The sequence below is a fragment of the Chiloscyllium punctatum genome, chromosome 5 (assembly GCF_047496795.1).
Source record: "Chiloscyllium punctatum isolate Juve2018m chromosome 5, sChiPun1.3, whole genome shotgun sequence".
Classification (NCBI taxonomy): domain Eukaryota; kingdom Metazoa; phylum Chordata; class Chondrichthyes; order Orectolobiformes; family Hemiscylliidae; genus Chiloscyllium; species Chiloscyllium punctatum.
In genome coordinates, this window is record NC_092743.1 from 6,887,820 (window position 1) to 6,915,636 (window position 27,817).

The 27,817-nt window shown below is 45.6% G+C and overlaps 1 protein-coding gene across 1 annotated transcript; it reads left to right on the forward strand.

Moving 5' to 3' along the window:
- Positions 1-479: 479 nt before the first annotated feature.
- LOC140476854 (proteasome subunit alpha type-7) lies at positions 480-26,706 on the forward strand. The gene is made up of 7 exons (XM_072569715.1): positions 480-665; positions 4,798-4,924; positions 7,128-7,252; positions 9,876-9,998; positions 11,051-11,170; positions 22,062-22,124; positions 25,191-26,706. The coding sequence occupies exons 1-7, from the start codon at positions 564-566 to the stop codon at positions 25,281-25,283; spliced, it is 753 nt and encodes a 250-aa protein (XP_072425816.1). The 5' UTR covers positions 480-563; the 3' UTR covers positions 25,284-26,706.
- The last annotated feature ends 1,111 nt before the right edge of the window (positions 26,707-27,817 follow it).

Consider the following 27,817-nt stretch of genomic DNA (forward strand, 5'->3'; position numbering starts at 1 on the left):
CACTGGCCCACCAATTTTACAAAGCGAAGTAAAATAAAATTAATGAATATTAATAACTCTCTTTTAATAATAGGACTTTCGTTATTGTTGCTGTGTGTTAATTATATAACGGAATGATATGATTTCTCCTCCCCCTCCGGAGAAGCTGTTTAATTGGTGAAGCCTAACCGCCTCAGCTCCGCCCCTTTGACCATGCGTAGTGAGGGACGTTCCTTTTGCGCGTGGTACCGACATTGGGTTTGTTCGCATGCGTGATGCCGGCGGTTGTGTTTGTGCGCGTGCGTACTGTCGGGGTTTGGGTTCGTGCGCGAGCGTGCTGTTGGCACATGTGATTGTGCGCGTGCTGCCGGCGCATGTGTTTGTGCGCGTGCGTGTTGCCGGCGCATGTGTATGTGCGCGTGCGTGATGCCGGTACATGTGTTTGTGCGCGTGCGTGCTGCCGGTACATGTGTTTGTGCGCGTGCGTGCTGCCGGTACATGTGTTTGTGCGCGTGCGTGCTGCTGGCGGTTATGGCTGGTCTTGGCTGAGGTTGAGGGGATAATCTGGTCTCCGGCCTGCAGCCATGGCGGCCAGGTATGACCGAGCTATCACCGTCTTCTCTCCGGATGGGCATCTCTTCCAAGTGGAATACGCACAAGAGGCCGTGAAGAAAGGCTCGACAGCGGTGAGTCACACCCCACCACAGGGTCAAGTGTCCACTCGCACCCTCCCGAGACTGTGTTCATCCCCAACCGCCGGCACTGCCCCTCTCCCCCCCCTCCCTCCCCCCCCCCCCCCTCCCTCCCCCCCCCCCCCAGTCACTCTCACCCCCCCCCCAGTCACTCTCACCCCCCCCCCCCCAGTCACTCTCACCCTCCCCCCCCTCCCTCCCCCCCCCCCCAGTCACTCTCACCCCCCCCCCAGTCACTCTCACCCCCCCCCCCCCAGTCACTCTCACCCCCCCCCCCCAGTCACTCTCACCCCCCCCCCCCAGTCACTCTCACCCCCCCCCCCCAGTCACTCTCACCCCCCCCCCAGTCACTCTCACCCCCCCCCCAGTCACTCTCACCCCCCCCCAGTCACTCTCACCCCCCCCCCAGTCACTCTCACCCCCCCCCCCAGTCACTCTCACCCCCCCCAGTCACTCTCACCCCCCCCCAGTCACTCTCACCCCCCCCCAGTCACTCTCACCCCCCCCCAGTCACTCTCACCCCCCCCCAGTCACTCTCACCCCCCCCCAGTCACTCTCACCCCCCCCCCCCCCCCAGTCACTCACCCCCCCCCCAGTCGCTCTCACCCCCCCCCCCCAGTCACTCTCACCCCCCCCCCCAGTCACTCTCACCCCCCCCCAGTCACTCTCACCCCCCCCCAGTCACTCTCACCCCCCCCCCCAGTCACTCACCCCCCCCCCCAGTCGCTCTCACCCCCCCCCCCCCCCAGTCGCTCTCACCCCCCCCCCCCCCCAGTCACTCTCACCCCCCCCCCCCCCCCGGTCACTCTCACCCCCCCCCCCCCCCCCCCCCCCAGTCACTCTCACCCCCCCCCCCCCCCCCCCAGTCACTCTCACCTTCCCTCTCTTCCCCCCCCGGTCACTCTCACCCCCCCCCCCCCCCCCCCCCCCCCGGGTCACTCTCACCCACCCCCCCCCCCCCCCCCGGTCACTCTCACCCCCCCCCCCCCCCCCCCCCCCCCCCCCCCCCCGGGTCACTCTCACCCACCCCCCCCCCCCCCAGTCACTCTCACCCCCCCCCCCCCCCCCCCCGGTCACTCTCACCCCCCCCCCCCCCCCCCCCCCCGGTCACTCTCACCCCCCCCCCCCCCCCCCCCCCCCCCCCCCGGGTCACTCTCACCCCCCCCCCCCCCCCCCCGGTCACTCTCACCCCCCCCCCCCCCCCCCCAGTCACTCTCACCCCCCCCCCCCCCCCCAGTCACTCTCACCTTCCCTCTCTTCCCCCCCCGGTCACTCTCACCCCCCCCCCCCCCCGGGTCACTCTCACCCACCCCCCCCCCCCCCCCCCCACCGGTCACTCTCACCCCCCCCCCCCCCCCCCCCCCCCCCGGGTCACTCTCACCCACCCCCCCCCCCCCCCCGGTCACTCTCACCCCCCCCCCCCCCCCCCCCCCCCCCGGTCACTCTCACACCCCCCCCCCCCCCCCCCCCCGGTCACTCTCACCCCCCCCCCCCCCCCCCGGTCACTCTCACCCCCCCCCGGTCTCTCTCACCCCCCCCCCCCCCCCCCCCCCGGTCTCTCTCTCACCCCCCCCCCGGTCTCTCTCACCCCCCCCCCCGGTCTCTCTCTCTCCCCCCCCCCCCCCCCAGTCTCTCTCACCCCCCCCAGTCTCTCTCTCATCCCCCCCCCCCCCCCCCCCCCCCCAATCTCTCTCTCTCTCTCTCTCTCTCTCTCTCTCTCTCCCCCCCCCCCCCCAACTCTGTGTGGACTTCTTGGGCCAAATGGTCTGTTTCCACATTGTAGGGGTTCTATGACTCTGTTTATGATGTCTGAATAAATGCCAAAATTCTCTCCGAAACTGCTGAGCAAGATTTTTTTTTGGAATAGTCAGTGTTTTTACATTTTGGAAAGAGGGCCTTTGCCCATCATATCTGTACTAGTTATTAAACATCCATTCTCATTCCATTTTCAGTTAAAAAATCACACAACACTAAGTTATAGTCCAACAGATTTATTTGGAAGCACTAGCTATCAAGCGCTGCTCCTTCATATGGTTGTGGAGTATAAGATTGTAAGGCACAGAATTTAGAGCAGAAGTTTACAGTGTGATGTAACTGAAATTATATATTGGAAAAGACCCGGATTGTTTAAGTCTCTGAATTTAGAATGAACGTGTTGGTTTCAGTTCTTTCACATGTGCATCGCAGAACATTTAAAAGTTACATTCTCAAGTGAACTTTAACAATTGGTCATGAGTTTGGAGATGCTGGTGTTGGACTGGGGTATACAAAGTTTAAAAATCACACAACACCAGGTTATAGTTCAACAGGTTTAATTGGAAGCACGAGCTTTCGGAGCGCTGCTCCACAATCACCTGATGAAGGAGCGTCACTCCGAAAGCTAGCGTGCTTCCAATTAAACCTGTTGGACTATAACCTGGTGTTGTGTGATTTTTAACTTTTAACAATTGGTGTAATGCTGGCCCAGATAATGTTAAGGTGTGAGCTGCCCTATATGAGACTCTGTGCCACAATGATCAGACTGACTCTAATCTAAAAAATGGATTTACAGAATTTTACATGGATTCATGCAGCTTTTCAGCAAAGTAAAATGTAATTCTGCAAGTACAAATTCACCCCACAAACTTATACATGTATGCGTGCATCTGGGTTAGATTAGATTAGATTACATTACAGTGTGGAAACAGGCCCTTCGGCCCAACAAGTCCACACCGCCCCGCCGAAGCGTAACCCACCCATACCCCTACATCTACCCCTTACCTAACGCTACGGACAATTTAGCATGGCCAATTCACCTAACCTGCACATCTTTGGACTGTGGGAGGAAACCGGAGCACCCGGAGGAAACCCACGCAGACACGGTGAGAACGTGCAAATTCCACACAGTCGCCTGAGGCGGGAATTGAACCCGGGTCTCAGGCGCTGTGAGGCAGCAGTGCTAACCACTGTGCCACCGTGCAGCCCGTGCAGGGTGTGTGTGGGGCAGGGTGGGGTTGGGAAAGCAGGGGTTATGAGTGTCTGTGAGAGTGTAAAGGGGTATATGTCTGTGACGGAGTGTATGTGTGAGTGTATGAGAGAGGGTCTGCAGTAGTATGACATGAACCCAAGCTTCTGGTTCAGGCCATTCCCATGGGTACTGAACTTAGCTATCAGCCTCTGCTGAGCCACCTTTTCGTTGTTGCCTGTCCTGAAGTCCGTCTTGGAGGACGGTCACTGAAGCTCCAAGGTTGAATGCCCTGGACCGCTGAAGTGTTCTCCGATTGAGAGGGAACACTTCTGTCTGTTGATTGTTATGCGGTGTCCATTCATCCGTTGCCGTAGCCTTGGCTTGGTCTTGCCAACTTTTGCTATAAATTCTGTGTCTTAGAATTGTGTATTCCACAACAATCCTGATGAAGGAGCAGCACTCCGAAAGTTAGTTCTTCCAAATAAACCTGTTGAACTATAACCTGGAGTTGAGATTTTTAACTTTGTCCACCCCAGTCCAACACCGGCATCTCCAAATCATTCCATTTTCTATGGACTTGTGTGCTGTGGCATTTCAAGTTTTCATCTCATCACTTAAATGACTTAAGGGTTCCTGGCCCTACCATCCTTTCAAAGAGAGAGTTCCAAATACCTACAACCCTCTGAGTGAATTTTTTTTCCTCAAAGCCCTCTGCAGGCCCTGCTCCTGAGCGTAAAATTGTGCCTTCTGATTATTAATCTCTTTACTAAGGGGGAGTGTTTCTCCCTATCTATGCTGTGTACGTCCTTCAAACCTTGGACACTTCAATCAGATCCTGCCCTTAGCCTTCTCTGTTTTAAGGAAACCAGTCTCACCTTATCTTACCTCTCTTTATAGTTGAATCGCTCCAGCCCAGGCAACATCCTGGTGAATCTCCTCTGTACCTTGTCTAGGGCAATCAGATAATGTGCTGACCAGATCTACACTCAGTACTGCAGCAGTGGCTCAACAAACCTTGTGTACAGTTCCAGCATAACCTCCTTGCTCTTGTCTTCAATGCCTTGACTAATGAAGACAAGTAGTCCCAATGCCAGCCAAGTCTGCAATCGTCATACAGCCCTATGAGATTTTTTTTATTTCAGTTCCTTACTTAGTGTGCTTACTCTGCCTGTCTTGAAGGTTGGGATTCGAGGTAAAGACATAGTTGTTCTTGGTGTGGAGAAGAAATCTGTTGCAAAACTTCAGGAGGAGAGAACAGTGAGAAAAATCTGCGCACTCGATGACCATGTCTGCATGGCATTCGCAGGTATGCTTTGGAATTTTCTTCGAGTTTTTTTAATGCAATTTAATTGTCTTTGATGTTTCTTATGATTGTTTATACTTTTTCCACCATTTTTGGAAAACCAAGTGTAGGAAATATCCATTTATAAATTGTTTTTCACTGACTGTACAAAAGCCTTAAACTCTAACTGTCATTGTCATCTGTTTTCTCCAGAATTTGGAAATTTATGGGGTGATCCAATCAATAATTTTAAGATATTGACAGGAAAAGTCAGGGTAGATAAAGTTAAAAATCTCAACAACACCAGATTTATAGTCCAACTGGTTTATTTGGATGCACTAGTTTTCGGAGTGCTGCTCCTTCATGAAGCGAGTGCTTCCAATTAACCTGTTGGACTATAACCTGGTGTTGTGATTTTTAACTTTGTACACCCCAGTTCAACACCAGCTCCTCCAAGTCAGGGTAGATAGAGAAAAACTATTTCTACTGGTTGGGGATTCTAGACCTAGGGGGTATAATCTGAGAAATGGGGCCAGACAATCCAGAAGAGTGTTAGGAAGCTCTTCTACATGGAAGGGGTGGTGGATGTTTGGAATGCTCTTCCACAAATGGCAGTTGATGTTAGATCAGTTGTTAATTTTTAATTTGAAATAAAGTTTTGTGAAGCAGAGGTGTTAAGGGACCCTGGGCTAAAGGCAGGCTTAAGGAATTAGGCCATAGATCAGCCTTGGTGAAACAGGCTCAAGGGGCTGAATGGTCCAATGCTGTTGCTATATTTCTGACAGTGTCATCTTTTCTCCAGAGAAATAACTCTGATTTCAATCAGTGTTGAAGGTGTTGACAGCAGTGGAGAAAGTGAGGACTGCAGATGCTGAAGATCAGAGTCGAGAGTGTGTTGCTGGAAAAGCACAGCTGGTCAGACAGCATCCGAGGAGCAGGGGAATCGACATTTGGGCAGAAGCCCTTCATCAGGAATGATCTGATGAAGGGCTTATGCCTGAAACATTGATTCGCCTGCTCCATTGACAGCTGTGGAAAGGTTTCAGCAACAGTTCCACAGGAATGTGGGAGTGGGTGTGTTGAGGAAAGTCAACAAACTCCTTTTTCCTCAGTCAGAATAGGGAATCAACACTAACTGCAGGACAGCAAAGCCTTTGACAAAGTGCCACGTGGGAGACTGGTGAAGAAGGTAAAAGCATCTGGGCTAGGTAGGTTGGATCCAAAATTGGCTGAATGGTAGGAGACAGAAGGTGGTGCAAAAAGGCAGTTTGTGTCTAGAGGTCAGTGTCCAGTGGCATACCATGGGGATAAGTGCTGGGTGCCTTGGGGAGGTGATTAATCTAGAGGCCCAGATAATGACCTGGGGACCTAGGTTCAAATTCCGCATGGCAGATGGTGGAATTCAAATTTGATTTCAAAAACAAAATCTGGAATTAAGAGTCTGATGAACATAAAACCATTCCAGATTGTCAGAAAAACTTTATCTGGCTCACTGATGTTATTTAGGGAAGGAATCTGCCGTCCTTGCCTAGTCTGGCCTACGTGTGACTCTCAGCAAAGTGAGTGACTCTCAACTGCCCTTAGCAATGGACAACAAATAACTGGCCTGGTCAGCAATGTCCACATCCCATCAACAAATGAAAAATAAAAATTAGAAAGTGAGGGGGGGTGACCAAAACATTGGACAGATGGTTGACAGTGAGGAAGAAGGGCCTATAAACTATATACATAGGAGAAGAACATACAAATATCAGTTAAAAGCAGGAATCAACTCCTCAAGCCTACTCTACCATTTGCTAAGGTCATGGCTGATTTGATTATTCTGCATTGCTGTCTGTATTCAATAACGTTCACCTCCTTAACAATGATCACCTTTTGCTTTAATGTATTCTAAAACTTTTTCTCAAAAGGTAGTGGAAGAAAATTGGAAACGTTGGTTTTCAAAACATTTGTTCATGGTTAGGTACAATTCACTGAATTTATAAACTCTGACTTTGGATTTTCTGGTTGCTTGGTCTGACTCTGTAAATTCTCCATTTATTGATGTGATTGAATCTTTTCAGTGGCAGTATTTGAGTTGACTGGCATTTGTGATTTAGTGACCCATTTTCAATCCACTCAACATAGGATCTTTTTCTTGTGATATCTATGTGTGAGCTTTAGACCGACAATTCAGAGCTCCAACACAACCAAGGAACTTTGCTTGTCTGATTGATTTCAATTTCAGGTCTAACAGCTGATGCTCGAATCGTGATTAACCGAGCCCGGGTGGAATGTCAGAGCCACAAACTTACCGTAGAGGATCCCGTGACTGTGGAGTACATAACACGTTACATTGCGACTCTGAAGCAGGTAAGGATTTATTAGCTTTCTTCCATGCCAGCTAAAATAAAATTTGATCTTATCCTCCAATGGGGCGAGAGTAGTTCTTGATAACTAAGCAAACCTGCTGTCTCCTGTGTGTAGAACACTTGGTGAATTCCTGAAGGAGGAAATATTTAAAACACCTGAACAAATGGACACTGAAGGGAGTCACATTTCAGCACAGAAGGGGACCATTCAGCCCATAGATTGCATGCCGGCCCATTGATTGCATTCCAGGCCCTAGGTGGTGCAATCTAGTTAGCCATCTCCCCCCAACTATCCCCCATAGGCCTCTGTTTATTTTCAAGGAATGGCCATGCAATTTCCTTTCATCGTCTCCACCTGTCACATCTGACATCCAGCTCACTCCATCACACAGCAATGGGGTTGACTCTTAACTGCCCCTGAAATTGCCCTCGTAGGCCACTCAGTCCTGAACCGCTGTGCCCTCCAGCACCACTAATCCAGAATCAAGGGAATTGGGGATGACCGACAAACGCACGTCTTGCCTGTGATAACATTCCATGAAAGTACCTTGAACATTACAAAGTACTGAACCAATCCTAAGCCTATCTATCCTACACTGTTCTATTTTTGACCATATGTCTATCCACTGACCATTTAAATGCCCTTAAAGATGGCGAGTCTATGACTGTTACAAGCAGTGCGTTCCACACCCCTACTACTGAGTGAATAAACTACTTCTGATATCTGTCCTATATTTATCACCCCTCAGTTTAAAGCTATGTCCCTTCGTGCTAGCCATCACCATCTGAGGATAAAGACTCTCACTGTCTACCCTATCTAACTCTCTGATTATCTTGTACATCTCAATTAAGTCACTCTCAATCATCTTCTCATATGAAAACAGCCTCAAGTCCCTCAGCCTTTCCTTATAAGACCTTCCCTCCATACCAGGCAACATCCTAGTAAATCTCTGAACCCTTTCCAAAGCTTCCACATCCTTCCTATAATGCGGTGACCAGAGCTGCACACAATACTCCAAGTGCGGCTGCACCAGAGTTTTGTACAGCTGCAGCATGACCTCATGGTTCCAAAGCTCAATCCCTCTACTAACAAAAGCTAACACACCGTATGCATTCTTAATCACCCTATCAACCTGGGTGGTAACTTTCAGGGATCTATGTATATGGACACAGATCTCTCTACACTATCAAGAATCTTACAATTAGCCCAATACTCTGCATTCGTGTTACTCCTTCCAAAGTGAATCACCTCACACTTTTCTGCATTAAACTCCATTTGCCACCTCTCAGCCCAGCTCTGCAGCTTATCTGTGTCCCTCAGTAACTTACAACATTGTTCGGCACTATCCACAACTCTACCAACTCTGGTGTCATCTGCAAATTTACTAACCCATCCTTCTACGCCTTCATCCAGGTCATTTAGAAACATGACAAACTGCAGTGAACCCAAAACACTGCACCCAAAACTACCCCACTCGTAGCTGAACTCCAGGATGAACATTTCCCATCAACCACCACCCTCTGTCTTTCAGCTTGCCAATTTCTGATCCAAACCACTAAATCACCCTCAACCCGTGGGGCACATTATCAAATGCCTTACTGAAATCCATTTACACCACATCAACCGCTTTACCCTCATCCACCTGTTTGGTCACCTTCTCAAAGAACTCCATAAGGTCAGTGAGTCACAACCTACCCTTCACAAAACCGTGTTGACTATCCCTAATCAATTTATTCCTTTCTAGATTATTATAAATCCTATTTCTTATAACCTTTTCCAACACTTTACCCACAACCAAAGTAAGGCTCACTGGTCTATAATTACCAGGGTTGTGTGTACCCCTCTTCTTGAACAAGGAAACAACATTTGCTCTCCTTCAGTCTAGTGGCACTATTCCTGTAGACAATGACGACATAAAGATCAAAGTCAATGGCTCTGCAATCTCCTCTAAGGCTTCCTAGAGCATCCTAGGATGAATCCCATCTGGCCCAGGGGACTTAGCAATTCTGATAAGTTTGAAAATAGATAATTTCGCATCCTTGTGAACCACAAACCCATCTAGTCTACTAGTGTGTGTATCCGTATTCTCCTTGACAGCATTGTTTTTTTTTTCTAGTGTGAATGCTGACAAAAAAACTATTCATTAAGTACTTCCCCTATCTCGCCTGACTCCACGCACAACTTCCCACTACTATCCTTGATTGGCCCTGTTCTTACTCTGGTCATTCTTTTCTTCCTGATATATCTATAGAAGGCCTTAGGGTTTTCCTTGATCCTATCTGCCAGTGACTTCTCATGTCCCCTCCTGGCTCCTCTAAGCGCTCTCTTTAGGTCTTTCCCGGCTAACTTGTACTCAATTAAACATGTTTTTGCAGATGAAGTGGTCAGAGGGAATAATTGATTGTTCTGGTGTCTTGCTACAGTGTTGAATTCTTTTCAATTGACCTCTTCTTGCGGAAGTTTAAATATTGATGCATTTAACTCTTCACAAGTTCCCCTCCCTGCACTAGTCGGAGCAGTGAGACGTGTTACTCCAGTGGTTTTATGGGTTGATCTTAAGCAGTGCAAAAGAATTAAGAAGTTGAATTGTTTGGTGAGACATATACTTCAATGTTTTGTTTAGCGTTACACCCAAAGCAATGGGCGCAGACCATTTGGAATTTCTGCTTTGATAGTGGGGTTTGATTACGATGGCACACCACGGTTATACCAGACTGATCCATCTGGAACGTATCAAGCTTGGAAGGTAATTGTTTCTTTTTTATATCTTGTCTTGTTTCTTAAAAAAAGTTCTTTTTTTTTTATTGTCTAGTTTATTCCCCTGCCCTTTCATCTACTGAGACTTGGCTGAAAGTATGGAAATCATGCAGCAATGAAACAAAAGCAACTGATTTCTATAACATCTTTTATGACCCTTCAACTTCCCAAAGAGTTTTATAATAAAGTACGCACTTCCACGAGAACATAAGAACTAGCTGGAGTAGGCTGGCTGGCCCTTCGAGCCTGCTCCACTATTCAATCAGATCATGGTTGATTTGGACTCGGCTTCACTTACCACCCACTCACCACTACCCTTAATTCCTTTACTGTTGGCAAATCTATCTGTCTTTGACTTAAACATTCAATGAGGTAGTTTCAACTGCATCATTGAGCAGGGAATTCTACAGATTCATAACCCGTTGGATAAAAAGTTCCTCCTCAACTCAGTCCTAAATTTGCTCCCCCCTATGTTTTGAGGCTATACCCCCTAGTTGTAGTTTCATCCACCAGTGGAAAGAACCTCCCTGTCTATACCCTTCATAATATTATGTTTCCGTAAGATCTTCCCATTATTCTTAACTGCTTTTGAGTCTAACTTAATCTGCCTGATGCAAAATTACTGCTCGTCTCTGCTGTGTTATCATGGCAGCAACCTGGCCAATCAGAATCTTCCTGCCTGGTCTCAGTTCTTGCTGCATCTCCACATCAATGACAGCCCAACTAGTCAGCATCCTCTTCTTGCCCTGCATTAACTAGTGTCCCTTTGTTCTAGTCTGTTTGATGTATCATATTCCCTCTAATTTTTCCTGTCGGTACGTGGACCTCAGGTCCATACGTGGCATTGACTTGTGAAGCCTGAAACCCGACATCAGCATGTTGGCACGCTGTGTAGATAGAAGTTCGAAACAACCGTGTGGCTCAGAGGTAGCCTTGGTCCTGATGAATACAAGATGAACAGCTTCAGCTTCTGTCTCCTTTTTAGCAAGGTTTAAGTTCTGTACTTCCAAGTGACTGACAATGTCATTGTTATATGTACAGGCAAATGCTATTGGTCGCAGTGCCAAGACGGTTCGAGAATTCCTTGAAAAGAACTACACTGACGAAGCGATTGCAACAGACAATGACACCATCAAGCTGGCAATTAAGGCTTTACTAGAAGTGAGTGAAGTGTTATGGCTGAGACCACATCCTGTTTGTAACAGGAGCCATCCTATACATTGGCAAAATGTCCTAGATTAGAAACATAGAAAATAGGAGTGGGAGTCAGCCATTCAGCCCCTCAAGCCCGCTGCACTCTTATTGTGGCTGAACATCTAACTCAACAGCGTGCTCCTGCTTTCTCTTCCCCCTTCATCCTTCCAACAACTTCTTCAAATCATAGTGTTTTGTCCTCGACTGCTTTCTGTGGGAGTGAATTCCACAGGCTCCTCACTTTCTGTTTCTGCTTTCCTCAGTCATCAAGAGCATCCTATGTTTGCCCTGTCAATTGCAGTTAGAATTTTATAGATTTCTGAGATCCTCCTCATGCTTCTAAACTCCATCAAATATAATCCTAAACAATTCAATCTCTCCATATGTGTCAATTCTTAAAACCAAATGGGGCACTGTTCACTCAGGAGAAAGTGAGGGCTGCAGATCAGAGTCGAAAAATGTGGTGCTGATGAAGGGCTTATGCCCGAAATGTTGACTCTCCTCCTTGGACGCTGCCTGACCTGTGTTTTTCCAGCACCACACTTCTTGCACTATGTTCAGTCAGTATCATCCAGTGACCCAAACAATGAGGAACTGAATCATGCAACACACATTTCAGCAACTATGGATTAAAGGAATCGTATAACTGAAATTAAATTGGATTTATTCCTGTTGTGTGCAGTAGCACTGGTTGTGATAGAACAAAGAACCTTCAAAGAACACTACAGAACAGGAACAGGCCCTTTGGCCCTCCAAGCCTCTGCTGATCCAGATCCTCTATCTAAACCTGCTGCCTGTTTTCTAAGGATCTGTATCCCTCTGCTCACTGCCCATTCATGAATTTGTCCTGATACATCTTAAATGCTATTGTTTCTGCTCCACCACCTCAGTTGGCAACACATCCCAGGCACCCACTACCCTCTGTGTGGAGAACTTTCCACGTATATCTCCCCTAAATGTTTCCACCCCTCACTTTGAACTCGTGACCCCAAATAACGGAGTCCTCCGGTCTGGGGAAAATGCTTCTTGCTATACACCCTGTTTATGCCTTTCATGATTTTGTAGGCCTCAATCAGGTACCCCTCAACCTACACTTTTTCCAATGCAAATAATCCTAATGTACTCCATCTGTCTTCGTAGCTAGCACCCTCCATACCAGGCAACATCCTGGTGAACCTCCTCTGCACCCTCTCCAAAGCATTCACATCATCCTTTTGGTAATGTGGCGACCTGAACTGGACACAGGGCCAAACCAAAGTCCTATACAACAGTAACATAACCTGCCAACTCTTGTACTCAATACTCTTTTTAGTGAAGGAAAGCGTGCTGTATGCTGCCTTGACCACACTACTAACCTGCATTGCCACTTTCAGGGAATAATGGACCTGAACACCTAGATCACTCTGAACATCATTTTCCCCCAGGACTTTTCCATTTGCTGTATAGTTTGCTCTGGAATCTCTTCTTCCAAAATGCATTACATTGCATTTGTCCAGATTGAATTCCATCTGCTATTTCTCTGCCCAACTCTCCAATCTATCTATATTCTGCCCTTCACTATCTGCTACTCCACCAATCTTAGTATCATCTGCAAACTTGCTATTGAGGCAACCTACACTTTCCTCCAAATCATTGTTGTATATCACAAACAACAGTGATCCAGTATGGATCCTTGTGGGACACCACTGGTCACAGGTCTCCATTTTGAGAAGGTTCCTTCCACTAATACTCTGTCTCCTGTTTCCCAGCCAGTTCTCTATCCATCTAGCTAGAACACCCTGGACCCCATGCGATTTCACCTTCTTCATCAGCCAAGCATGAGGAACCTTATCAAAGGTTTAGCCTTGCTAAAGTCCATGTATATGCCATCTACATCCCTTCATTCATCAATCAACTTTGTCACCTCTTCAAAGAATTCTATTAGGTCTGTAAGACATGACCTTCCCTACACAAAACCATGCTGCCCATCACTGATAAGCCCAGTTTCTTCCAAATGGGTATATATCCTGTCCCTTAGTATCTTCTCCAGTAGCTTCCCTACCACTGACGTCAGGCTCATGGGTCTGTAATTACCTGGATTATCCCTGCTACCCTCCTTAAACAAGGGGACGATATTAGCAATTATTCAGTCCTCTGGGAGCTCCCCCGTTTTCAAGGATGCTGCAAAGATATCTGTTAAAGCCCCAGCTATTTTTCTCTTGCTTCCCTCGGTAACCTGGGATAGATCCCATCCGGATCTGGGGACTTGTCCACATTAGTGCCTTTTAGAATACACACACTTCCTTCCTCTTTATGCCTCCTTGACCTAGAGTAATCAAAACATCTGTCTCTAACTTCAACATCTGCCATGTCCCTCTCCTCAGTGGTTACCGATGCAAAGTACTCATTAAGAATCTCAACCATGTTCTGTCTCCACGCATATCTTTCCTCCTTTGTGCTTGAGTGGGCCAGCCCTTTCCCAAGTCACCCTCTTGCTCCTTATATGTGAATAAAAGGCCTTGGGGTTTACCTTAACCCTGCTTGCTAAAGATATCTCATGACCCCTTTTAGCCCTCTTAATTTCTCATTTCAGACTGGACCTACATTCCCGAAATTCTTCCAAAGCTTCATCTGTCTTCAGTTGCCTAGACCTTATGTATGCATCTTTTTTTCTTGTTAGCCAGTCTCTCAATTTCACCTGTCATCCATGGTTCCCAATCTTGCCTTTTCTATCCTTCATTTTCACAGGAACATATTCTCTCCTGAACTCCTAATCAACACTCTTTTTTTAAAAGATAAATGGGAGGGTGTGGGGCTGTGGACAGGGTAGCTGAGAGGAATAGGTGGATGGAAGTAGGGGTAAAGGTGATAGGTCGGAGAGGAGGGTGGAGTGGATAGGTGGGACAGGTCTTGAGGACGGTGCTGAGCTGGAAGGTTGGAACTGGGGTAAGGTGGGGGAGAGGGAATGAGGAAACTGGTGAAGTCCACATTGATGCCCTGGAGTTGAAGGGTCCCGAGGTGGAAGATGAGGTGTCCTTCCTCCAGGTGTCGGGTGGTGAGGGAGCGGCGATGGAGGAGGCCCAGGACCTCCATATCCTCTGCAGAGTGGAAGGGGGAGTTGAAATGTTCGGCCACAGGATGCTGGGGTTGATTGGTGCGGGTGTCCCGGAGATGTTCTCTGAAGCGCTCTGAGAAGGCATCTGGTCTCCCCAGTGTAGAGGCGACCACATCGGGAGCAATGGATACAATAAATTACATGGGTGGAAGTGCAGGTGAAACTTTGGATGTCGAAGGCTCTTTTGGGGCCTTGAACGGAGGTGAGGGCGCAGGTTTTGCAATTCCTGCAGTGGCAGGGGAAGGTGTTAGGAGAGGATGGTGGTTTGTTAGGGGGCATGGACCTGACCAGGTAGTCACGGAAGGAACTGTTTTTGTGGAAAGCGGAAAGGGGTGGGGAGGGAAATATATCCCTGGTGGTGGGGTACGTTTGTAGATGGTGGAAATGTTAGCAGATGCTGCGATTTATGAGGTAGTTGGCGAATTGAATTTATTGTCCCATGTACTGAGGCACAGTGAAAAGCTTTGTCTTGTGAGCAGTACAGGCAGATCAGAGTTAAGTAGCATAGATAAGTAAATAATAGGTAAACATCGGCAAAAACGAAAACACAGGGACAGGCGAATGTTCAGAGTTTGCGACAGGGTAGACACTGTCACAAAACCGGCTGGTGCATGTGTTCAGGTTTCTGTACCTTTTCCCCGATGGTAGAGGTTGTAGAAAAACATTGCCAGGGTGGGATGGATCTTTGAGAATGCTGGCTGCCTTTCCTTGACAGCGGGCCTGGTAGATGGATTCTATAGATGGGAGGTTGGCCTTTGTGATTGTCCGGGCTGAGTTCACCACTCTCTGTAACCGTCTCCAATCTTGAATGGTTCAGTTGCTATAAGGTAGTGATACATCCAGACAGAATGCTCTCGATGGCACACCTATAAAAATTGGTAAGGGTCTTAGCGGGTTTTGAGAAGATTTGTAGCTCAGGTTGAGGTAGATTTGCTCGCTGAGCTGGAAGGTTCACTTCCAGACGTTTCATCACCATATTAGGTAACACCTTTAGTGGACCTCAGGTGAAGCACTGCTGATCATTCCTGCTTTCTATTTATATATTTCGGTTTCTTTGTGCTGGTGATGGCATTTTCTGTGGTAAAGTCACTTCCTGTTCTTTTTCTCAGGGGGTGGTAGATGGGGTCTAACTTGATGTGTTTCTTGAAAGAGTTCTGGTTGGAATGCCGTGCTTCTAGGAATTATCGTGCGTGTTTTTATTTGGCTTGTCCTCCGATGGATGTGTTGCCCTAGTCAAAATGGTGTCCTTCCTTATCCGTATGTAAGGATACTAGTGAGAGAGGGTCATATCTTTTTGTGGCTAGTTGGTGTTTGTGTATCCTGCTGCCTAGGTTTCTGCCTGTTTGTCCAATGTAGTGTTTGTTACAGTCCTTGCAGGGTATTTTGTAAACAACATCTGTTTTGCTTGTCTGTATTGGGTCTTTCAAGTTCATTAGCTGCTGTTTTAGTGTGTTGGTGGGTTTGTGGGCTACCATGATGCCAAGGGGTCTGAGTAGTCTGGCACTCTACTCTAGTCTGCCAGACTACTCAGACCCCTTGGCATCATGGTAGCCCACAAACCCACCAAAACAGCAACTAAATTAATTTGAAAGAGCCTATACAGACAACAAGCAAAACTAACCTCATTTACAAAATACCGTGCAAGAACTGTGACAACTAGGCAGCAGGATACACAAATACCAACTAGCCACAAAAAGACATGACCCCCTCTCATAGTATCCTCAACACTTCGACTGGGACAACACATCCATCCTCGGACAAGTCAAAGAAAGATATGGAAAAGAATTCCGAGAAGCATGGCATTCCAACCGGAAGTCTATCAAGAAACACATCGAGTTACATTCCACCCTGAGAAAAAGAACTGGAAATGACTTCACCACAGGAAATTACATCAACCAAAAGAAACCCAAACAAAGAAAGCAGGAATTTTCAGCATTGCTTCGCCTGAGGGCCACTGAAAGTGTTACCTAGTAGGGTGACGAAATATCTGGAAATGAACCTTCCAGCTCAGCAAGCAAACCTACATCCATTGGCAAGGATATTCGCCATCATGCCAAATTTCCTCAGCTGCCTGAAGAAGAGACGTTGGGCCTTTGTAACCAGTGTGTCCACATGAAGAGTCCAAGAAAGCTTGTTGTGGATGACCACTCCCAGGGGCTTGACACACTCCACTCGTTCCACCACTGTGCTGTTAATGTGTAAGGGGGTATGAGTAACATCCTGCAGAAAGTCAATAATGAGTTCCTTGGTTTTGTTGGCATTGAGAGCTATATTGTCCTCTGTGCACCATTTTTCCCGGTCTTCCACCTCCCATCTGTTGTCTGTTTTATCACCATCTGAGATTCGACCGACTATGATGGTGTCATCAGCGAACTTGTAAATGGCATTAGTCTGGTGTTTGGCAACGCAGTCATGGGTATACAGTGAGTACAGTAGGGAGCTAAGTACACACCCCTGGACAGCTCCAGTGTTGAGTGTTAGTGAGAATGAAATATTGTCCCCAATCTTCTCTGATTGTGGCCTGTGGGTCAGGAAACTGAGGATCCAGTTACAGAAAATGGGGCTTAGTCCGCGATCACTAAGTTGAGTAATCAGTCTCGAGGGAATAACAGTGTTGAAGGCTGAACTGTAGTCAACGAGTAGAATTCTTAAGTAGCTGTTCTTGGTGTCAAGATGTTCGAGGGAGGAGTGAAGGGCAAGTGATATGGCATCTGATGTGGAGCTGTTGGTCCGATAGGCAAATTGGAGTGGGTCAAGAGCTGTGGCGAGGCTGGAGTTGATTAACGCCATGACCACCGAAGTTCGGGCCACTGGGTGGTAGTCACTGAGACATGCTGCATGAGTCTTAGGCACAAGGATGATGTTGGCCCTTTTGAAAGAGACAGGGACAGAGAGGTTGAAGATGTCCACAAAGACCACCTTAAGTCGATCTGCACATGCTCTGAGTGCATGGCCTGGTACTCCGCCTGGTCTCATCGCTTTCCTTGGATTCACATGAAGGAAAACTGATCTGACGTCTGATCGATAGGTTCGTCAGGGCTTATCGGAATAGGTGTTACCTCTCCGCTGAAATTCTGCTCAAAGCGAGCATAGAAGGTGTTGAGACGATCTGAGAGGGATATGTTATCGTCTGCTCTCTTGCACTGTCTCTTTTTAGAACCTGTGATGTCATTCAGTCCTTGCCATAGTTGCCGGGTGTCTGTCTGGGTTTCTAGTTTGGATCAGTATTGGTCCTTGGCTGTCTTAATGGCTCTGCGAAGGTCATGCTTGGATTCCTTATATTTGAGTGGGTCTCCTGATCTGAAGGCCTCATGCCTGGTTTTTAGCAGGTTATGTATGTCCTGATTCACCCAGGGTTTCCTATTGACTTCCTTGGTACACACTTGCTGATAAAGTCTGTGACGGTGGTGGTGTACTCGTCCAAGGTACCTGTGAACTGTTCGAACATGGCGCAATCAGCCGATTCCAGACAGCACCGGAGTTGATCCTCTGCTCAGCACCGGACCTGTATCCGTGAGGGGGGTCTCCTGCTTGAGTTTTTGCCTGTAGGCTGTGGGAAGAAACACGGCATTGTGGTCGGAGTTCCCGAAATGAGGGCGGGGGATGGAGCAGTAGGCATCTTTCACAGTGGTGTAGCAGTGGTCTAAAATGTTCGGGCCCCTGGTGGGGCCGGTAATGTTCTGGTGGTACTGGGGAAAACCTTCCTTAGATTGGCTTGATCGAAGTCACCAGTTACAATAAGCAGGGCGTCACAGTGTTCGGTCTCCAGAGTGTCAGTGGTGGAGTACAGCACATCCAAAGCTTCCTCAAGCTTTGCTTGTGGCAGTATGCACACAGCAGTTAGTATAGCAGCGGTAAATTCCCGTGGTAGATAGAAGGGGCAGCATTTGATGATGAGTTCTAGATTTGGGGAGCACTGGCTGCTCAGGGTTGCAATTTGTGCACCACAAATTGTTGATTAAAAAGCAAACCCCTCCACCCTTTGTCTTACCCAAGGACTCTGTACGGTCCATGCAATGGATAGAAAAACCATCAGCCTGAAGTGATGGGATGGATGGTGAGGACTGGGGGGGAGGGGTGGAGTTGGGTGCAGGGCAGTTCTGTCTGAGAGGATGGTGTCAATGCTGTGCATTCTTTGGCACGGCAAAATTGCCAGGCATGTCAGACTGCTAACTTTATTCAAGCTTATCATGTAATTCAAGTTAAGAGGTGGTGTGGAGGCTTATGGGACATGGCTGCATTCCCACAAATGTGTCAGAGTTGCAAGCGTGGAATAGGTTTTTTCAACTTTAAACAATGTCTACTGAATTTGTTACTTTTCCCTTCAAATACTGAGGACAGCTGTTCCATTTGTCCAATTACTAATGAGAATTAAACTTTAAAAAAGCTCCTGCACAGAACTGTTTTGTCAGACTCTGAACCAGTGTAACCAGACAGTAGATTTGCTATCTGACTCGGTTCAGATGTGTTTACTCCGTAGTCAGGCCAAATTGCAATGCAATGCAATTACTGCACCTGTTGGTATGACTGCAAGATGACTAGTCAATTCTTCCTCCCTGACTGATCTCTGACAAAGAGCGATTCTCTCCTGGTTTTTTTTAGCACTGATTGAAGCAGAGCATACAGTTGAAAGAGGGTGAGAGAGCTTTATAACATATGATTAAGATATCATGTTATTATAAAACACATCTGAGCACATGGGGAATGATGCACTGGATAGCTGCCTTACCTGTTTAAGTACAAAACTCTATAAATTTTGCAGTTTTATTTATTTTAAAGTTGTACCCGATCTTCTCTGCTGTCTGGAATCTCATGGGTATGTTGTACATACATGGATGGGTGAGGGAAATTAAGTTATTTCATGGGTAGGGATCAGCGTTCGTATAATTTGGTGGAGACAGATGCTAGGTAGGGAAGCATCTAATTAAGGGATGGTTTCTAATTTGGCTGCTTGGAATACCTGATCACTTAGGTCAGTAAACAGTGGCTTCTATACAGTGTTTAAGATGTAAAGTTTTGCTGAGGCATTTAAAATTTATTGGTCTGACATGTATTTTCCTTCATGCTGGAGTGTGCAATACAATTACAATAACTTTGCGTTCATTGTTCTTCACACAGTTTACTGCAATCAAATAGACAATGTTACGAGAATATAAGGAACACCTCTATTATACTTACTTGTCATTGTGTGACACGAGCAACATCAGCGGTTTTTGTTCATTCCCTGCATCATCATTTTAGTGCTGCTTCTGTGAACAGGAAAGAGATTTTCTCATTACTGCCTCCTGTTTCAGCTTACAAGTTCAATGCAGAAAAAAATTGAATGCCTTGGCCACTCTGCAGCAAATTTATTTCAAAACTGCCTTAGGAGGCCATTTTTGTGACAAATAGTTAACCATAACAGACTTTTGCTTGCCAGGATGATTCTCGAGTAGAGTGGTTTTGCAAAGAATCTGAACGGTGTGATGTGTGTGTGGTGAAAACATCCTTTAAAACACTTTGTCTCTAGGCCAATATACTTACTAATTCTGCAATAATTTTAATTTGGGTAATTAGCTCAGTGACAGAAGAAAACGTAGGTTAGCTCTGAGTGGTATCTGTTCTTCGAAGGGAGTATGCATTGCTGCAGCAAGGGAACATTTGTAATACAGCAAATGAGGATCTCCGTCTAATAACCTAATTGTGCACAGCTTACTTTAAGGGGTTGTACCAGCACATACTTTCTGTAAGAACATTTATTAAGGCTGTCTTTTGATTCTAAGATGACACTTACTTGGGGTCACACGTTTCAGCCATGGGTCTTCACTGTGATAGATAGGGCCAACAGGGACATGGGGCAGTGTATCCCACAAGTCAATAGAATCAAGCAAGACGTTTTCAATCCTCTGCTCTGCCTACACCAAAAATGATGGGACTTAAAGCATCATGCAGCTTGATGCAGCAAAGGTGTCACCGTTTGAACAGACTGGTTACAAGCTTGTCTAACCTTTAATATCAGTGCTAATGTCTTCAGAGAATCTTGCTCCTGCAGCTCCTCGTGCACGACTGTTGTGATCTTGAATGGAGTATGCATTTTAGAATGCAAAAGGATAGATTGGGGTACTTTATAGACAGAATGAAGTTACATACAGTGGCTCTCCAAAAGGACTTGTCATGAACAGGAAGTAATCAACAAAGCTCTTGGAATGCTGGCCTTTAGAGGATTGGAATATGAGGGTGAAGACATGCTGCAATTATACAAAATCTGAATGGGCCCCACTTGAGTACTGAGCAAATCTGGGGATCACACCATGGGAAGGATCTATTGACATTGGAAGGAGTACAATGTAGGTTTACAACACTGATAACTTAACCTCTGAAGTCCAGGTATGAAGAGAGATTATACAAATTAGGTCTGTTTGCTTAAGAGTTCAGAAGTTTAAAGGTGATCTGATTGAAGTCTTCAGGATATGAACAAGAAAAAGCAGTAGACAAAGAGAAACTATTTCCATTGGTTGGAAATTGTGGAACTAGGGGGCAGAGTCTGGGAAATAGGGTCAGAAATGCACGGGGGAGATGTTAGGAAGCACTTCTGCGCACAAAGGAACACTTCCACAAATGGCTAGGTCAGTTGGTAATTTTAAATCTGAGATAAATGCATCTTTAAGCAGAAGTGTTTAAGGGACATGGGCCAAAGGCTGGGGTAAGTCGACAGATGAACCATGATCTCATTGAATGGCAGAACAGGCTCAAGGTGCTGAATGGCCTACTCCTGTTCCTATGTTCTCATGTCTGAAAGATGATCTATTCAGTACTCACGCTAAAAGGGAATGAGAAATTTGAGGGTTTACAGGACTGGTGAGGAATGAGTGGAACTAACGGGACAGCTCTTTGAAAGAACCAGTAGAGAGACAGTGGGCTGAATTGCCTTGTTTATTTGCGTATCATTGTGTAAAAGCCCTGACTATACTGTTTCCATACTGTAGGGATTTTAATCTATATACAGCAGAAGTCGGAGTCTCCTAATTGATTGGAACAAAGTTAGAGTTAAGGCAGTGGAAGAAACAAAAAAAAATAGAGAGGGGAGTAAAATTGGAAAATAGCTCTGACCATCTAGATAACCAAATGATGTTCTACTTTACAAACACTGCAATTAGGAGAAATAACATATTTACAAACACAAATGTACACTTCAGCTAAATATTAGAAAGACTGAACCAGTCACTCCAAATGTCAGACTATAGCCATTGCATTGTCACCCCTCCTGCCTGCCCATGACCTTAGGCTGAATTCCTATGTTCACAACCTCAGCATTCTGATCAACCAGAAACTTGTTCCTCATCCCATATCCGACTGAGTTGTCTTCCCCCTTCATACCCTACCCCAGGACCAAATGTTATCAATTGTAATCCTGTTTAAATGAGTTTGCAGCCTCCCCTCTCTCTAACCTCTGCAAAAACTCAAGGCCTCACAATCCTCCTCCCCAAATATAAATCTTCTCCTATCATCTCTCCATTGCACCTGCTGTGACCCCCTTTGCTCTGTTACCAGAAGTCATGATTTTTGCTACTTGGGTCTCCAGCTCTAAACTCATCTGTCTCTCCAATTCCTCCTTTTACCACCATAGATAACTTTGACAAATATCTCATTCTTCAGGTCTGTCTCAGTGTTTGATTAAAGCTCTGGAATGTATGTGTTTTTCTAAAATGAAGGCAGTCTTTTGATCTGGTACATTTAATGTCTTACTTTTGAATATGACCTGCTGTTTGTCCTTGTTTATTTTAGGTAGTACAGTCTGGTGGAAAAAACATTGAGCTAGCTATAATAAGAAGGAATCAGCCACTCAAGGTAGGTGGAAAACCTCTGTGAGACATGTCTTGGTATATGGTAAGATACACAGCTGCAGCTGGTGGAATTAAAATGCAGTTAATAAAATCTTAAATTGAAATTGAAAAATTGGAGGTGTAGTGGACAGCAAAGAAGTTTACCTTGGGTTGCAACGAGATCTTGATCACATGGGCCAAATGAGCTGAAGTGGCAGATGGAGTTTAATTTCGGTAAATGTGAGATGCTGCATTTTGGGAAAGCAAATCTTAGCAGAATTTGTACACTTAATGGTAAGGTCCTAGGGAGTGTTGCTGAACAAAGAGACCTTGCAGTGCAGGTTCATAGCTTCTTGAAAGTAAAGTCGCAGGTAGATAGGTTAGTGAAGGTGTTTGGTATGCTTTCCTTTATTGGTCAGAGTATTGAGTACAGGAATTGGGAGGTCATGGTGCAGCTGTATAGGACATAAGTTAGGCCACCTTTGGAATATTACGTATAATTCTGTCTCCTTCCTATTGGAAAGATGTTATGAAATTTGAAAGGGTTCAGAAAAGCTTAACAAGAATGTTGCCAGGGTTAGAGGATTTGAGCTTTAGGGAGAGATTGAATAGGCTAGGGCTGTTTCCCTGGTGAAGGGCTTTTGCCCGAAACATTGATTTTCCTGCTCCTTGGATGCTGCCTGACCTGCTGTGCTTTTCCAGCACCACTCTAATCTAGACTCTGTTTCCCTGGAGTGTCGGAGGATGAGGGGTGACCGTATAGAGGTTTATAAAATCGTGAGGGGCATGGATAGGACAAATAGGCACAGTCTTTTACCTGGGGTGGGTGAATCTAGAACTAGAGGGCATAGGTTTAGGGTGAGAGGGGAAAGATATAAAAGAGGCTTAAGGGGTAACTTTTTCATGCAGAAGGTGGTACTTGTATGGAATGAGCTGCCAGAGGAAGTGGTAGAGGCTGGTACAACTGCAACATTTGAGGCATCTGGATGGGTATATGAATAGGAAGGGTTTGGAGGGATATGGGCCGGCTGCTGGCAGGTGGAACCAGATTGGGTTGGGATATCTGGTCAACTTGGGCGGGTTGGACCGAAGGGTCTGTTTCCATGCTATACATCTCTATGACTCTATGAAAGCTAGCTCAGTGTTGATGACCCTGAAACTTCCACCAATTGTTGCAAAAAGCCCATCTCGATTGCTAATGTCCTTACCTGCTCTGGCTTCCATGTGATTCTAGACCCAAAGCAATGTTTTTGGTTCTGAAATTCCATAGTGTGGGGTTAAGATTTGGAGCATTGCTTTTCCTGTCTGTATTCATGCCTAAACTTTGGCAAGTAGGGCACATTTGTAAAAGGTGCAGATGATTGCAAACTTGGCAATATCATGAACTGTGAGGAGGTTAGAGATAGATGGCATGAGGATGCAGGTCTGGGCAAAAACCTGGCAGGTGAATGTTTATTGGAGAGAGTGTGAAGCAATATATCTTGGTGTGAGGAATAGAAGGCAAAATAAAATCAAGGGTGTCATTCTAAAGTGGGTGCAGGAGCACAAATCTCTATGTATATGAACACACGAAATTGAAAATTGTCAAGGCAGAATGAGTAAATTATTAATTGGACATGCCTGAGTATCCTGAGCTGCTTATGTTGTATCAGAGTAGAAAAACAAGGAATCTGTCGTCAGCTTTTATTGAATGTTGATTCAGCTTCAACGGTATTATGTCAAATTATTGGCACTGCGCTTGTAGGAAAAGTGTGAAAGCATTGGACAGAATGCAGGGGGTGGTGCAAGAGAAAGGTTTCAGGGGTGAGGAGTTACATGTATAATCAGGTGAAGCTGTTTTCTTTGGTGAAGAGAAGGTTGGTCACTATTATTATTTGAAACTTGGATTCCGAAGAGGAGAAATGATGTATAGCTTTAAGTTGTGTGTTTTTATATTGAATCGAGAAGAAAAGGCATGATTGTGGTTGTGTTGTTGAGCTCTATGATCGTGAGTGGTCTTATAATTTGTTTAGGTGCATGTAAATTAGGTTTTAAAATCCTTAACGACAATACTTCGCTTTATAAATATTAGTTGAAGAGAGGGAAAGAAAAGGTGGTTGTCTACGAACGAGGTGCACAAAGACTCTAGACTGAATCTAGTTGAGAAAGGCAGTGTGTGGGTTTCTTTGAGAGAAACAGGTAATTAAGAGAAAAAGCTTTGAACAACAGCGGTGCAATTTAGCAGTCTCTCAAGCTGGTCCTGAGTGGCTTAGAAATGAGTAAAACAGAAACTGAATAAAATACAAGTTTTAAGGTGTCAAAGTGGAACACATCCAATAAGGCTGTTGAATGAATGCACGGGTTTAGGGAAAACCGGCTAAGGAGTAAACAAACTGAGGCAGCAGCTTTTTTAAAGGTTTTGGAAAGAGGAATCCACTCAAGAAGCTAGCGGTGAGTGAATGAAAATTTAGTGCCACGCCAGCTGAGTGTGGAATTTTAATGTGGAAACAAGATGACCCTTCACTGAAGTTGGAGTTTTTGGGAGATTGTTGCCGAGAGTAAAAAGGTTGAGTCTTTATTTCTAAATTTGTAATATGACCATTTCAAATTGTTCTTGCATCATGTAAATTTTTTTTTTGTCCCCCCCCCCATTGCGTTTATTGAGCATTAATATTCTCTTGTTAATGGATAGGCAGCTTCTTGTGAATATGTTCAAAGAGAGATCAAATTGCAAAAATAAAACATATGGTCAATCAAACCAGGCATCACTCGGGAATCTGACTTGCCCAGTGTTGCCATCAGTTGGAAATAAAGTAGTGTAATGTTGTTGTTGTATTGCCATCGTCCTACCAGACCATAGGGGCTGCTCTCATTAGAGAGAGAAGCGACTGGTGGTGATTAACCTGTGGGCCACCAGACCTCAGAAGATGGAAGAGGTTGAGAGGGAGAGTCTTTCATAGTAACCTCAAACCGGTGATGGGAATTGAACCCGTGCTGTTGGCATCTCACTGCACCAACAATCCAGCCAACTGAGCTCAACAATACCAGTATAATATTATAAAGTGACTTCTAATGTTCAGTTGGAACTAACATTGAAATTTCTTTTTCACAGCTCCTAGATGCAAAGGAAATAGAACACCTTGTCGCAGAAATTGAAAAGGAAAAGGAGGAAGAAACTGAAAAGAAGAAACAAAAGAAAACCTAGTTCTCATAAAAATACAAATAGTGATTTGGTGCTGCACATTAGACGTTTAGTTATTCATCCAAAATATGAGTGGATAGCTGCATGGTGAGATGCAAAAAATTGAAGACTGATTTTTCTTTCTCCCTTTTTCTCTCTCATCCCCTCCTGTGCTGCCTGATGTTCCTGGGACATGTTACAGCCAGTGTTGCTTTTGGCAGCAGCCTAGCAGAGAGCCCTCATCTGAATCCCCTTTCATGGCATCTGAAGACTCAATCAGAAGATGCATTTTCCTGCAGCAGTGGAGGCATTTTTACCACTGTATAGAATTACCTGGGTGCATCAATTTCAGAAATTATAATTTTTTTTATAACTAACCATACCAGTTTCAGTGTCGTGGAGATAATATAGATGCAAGCTGCTTTTCATTTGCATCAAATGACCTTAGTCCTGGTTTTAATGTTGAATGAGAACTGTAATGAAAAACTAGTATTAGGCTATATGCAACTCAGCATGGGACTTAAGGCTTGGAAATACATCTCCTGAAGGTTTTCAGGGTTGCTGAATGATGCTGAACAAAAGTTCTGCAACACTGGTTTCTCGCAGATGAGGTGTGGTGGATGCTCGCTTCCATGTTCAGGGGGAAAACATTCTTCTGGATTCAGTCCAGGAATCCCTGTTGAAGTGTTGCTATCTCAACAGTGAAAGCTTTTCTTTGTTTACAATCAAACAGACCGCCAACACACTCTGCAAAGATGACTGTCTTCTGTGGACAGACTGTTAGGGGGTTTGGTGATTGCCTAAAATGATTAATTGTTCTCTTAGTTATACAGAGTGTCGTGGGGGAAGAATAGTCAAAACATAAGAAACCCTCTTCCTTTTCTGTGCCACCTCCCACCCGCTTCCCGAAAGATTAAGTGTCCAAATGCACTGTGAGTTTGTTGCATGGACACGAGATGCTCATTGGTGTACAGACCAGGGACTGGATTAAGTGGCAATTCCAGTGTTAGTGTTGTCTTGGCTGGAAACGAGTGGAAACAATCTTGGATGCATGCTTTTCCTAGCCACCCAGTGATTGCTGTTGAGTATGAGTGAGCAGAAAGACAACCAGCATTCGCAAAGAACAGGAAAATAAACCCTCCTTGGGTAATATATGAGAGATGTCAATGATCTTGAATTATACACTACTTCAAATCACCATCTTAAGCTGAAGAAGTGGAAAAGATGGGGATGAAATAATTTTATGGCATCACAGTTTTAAAGTGGTGTATCCAGAAACACAGTATTATGTTTGTTTACAAAAGGAATGTATTTGATATCTTGGAAAGAAGTTGTATGAATTGCTGTTATTTGTGTTAATTATTGGTGTACACTTTTGCTGTGCACACATTTGGAGTCGTTACAGTTGCATATCAATTTAAATAAACATTGAATTTTGCTTGCAGGATCTCAGACTCCAGGAGACGCTTTGAAATTTTAATTTGTATTCATTTAACAATTCTTTTTGCAGTCTGACAGTTGCAAAATTAGAAGAGCAGATAAACCAGCGAAAGGTAGAAATCATCCTGTGTTAAATGGCTCTGCCACTTTTAAAAGCATTGTCAAGTGGTCTGAAATGATGGTGAAAGGATGTTGCCAGGGTTGGAGGATTTGAGCTCTTGGGAGAGGCTGAACAGGCTGGGGCTGTTTTCCCTGGAGCGTCAGAGGTGGAGGGGTGACCTTTATAGAGGTATACAAAATTGAGAGGTATGGATAGGATAAATAGACAAAGTCTTTCTTTTTGCTGGGGTCAGGAAATCCAGAACTAGAGGGCATAGGTTTAGGGAGAGAGGGGAAAGATATAAAAGGGACCTAAGGGGCAAGAGGGTGGTACGTGTATGGAATGAGCTGCCAGAGGGAGTTGTGGAGGCTGGTATAATTGCAACATTCAAGAGTCATTTGGATGGGTTAATGAATAGGAAGGGTTTGGAGAGATATGGGCTGGGTGCTGGTAGGTGGGACTAGATTGGGTTGGGATATCTGGTCGGCATGGACGGGTTGGACCAAAGGGTCTGTTTCCATGCTATACATCTCTATGACTCTATGTGCCAGACTATCCCTGCACAAATTGATTTGTTTTTGGTAGGGGTTAGATTTTGAGCATTTGCAAATGCATGACCATGCACTTGCACTTGGGCAAGTAAAATAAGACAGGAGGAGTCTGCTCCACTGTTCGATAGGGTTGTGGCTGATCCGACATTCCTTACGTCCGCTTTCCCCATAACCCTAGATTCCTCGACTGATGTAAAATCTATCTTTCTCAGCCCTAAATATACTAAGGACTCTGCCCCCACCGTTGTCTGTGGCAAGGAGTTCCAAAGACCCTCAACATTGAGAAGAAATGTTTCCTCATCTCAGTCTTAAATTGGTATCCCTTTATTCTAAGACTCTCCAGTCCCTAGAGTCTCCCGTAAGGGGAAACATCCCATATTGACCCTGTCGAGACCCTTAACAATCTCATGTGTTTCAATGGGATCACTTGTCATTCTTCTAAACTCCAGTGAGCACAGTCCCAACCA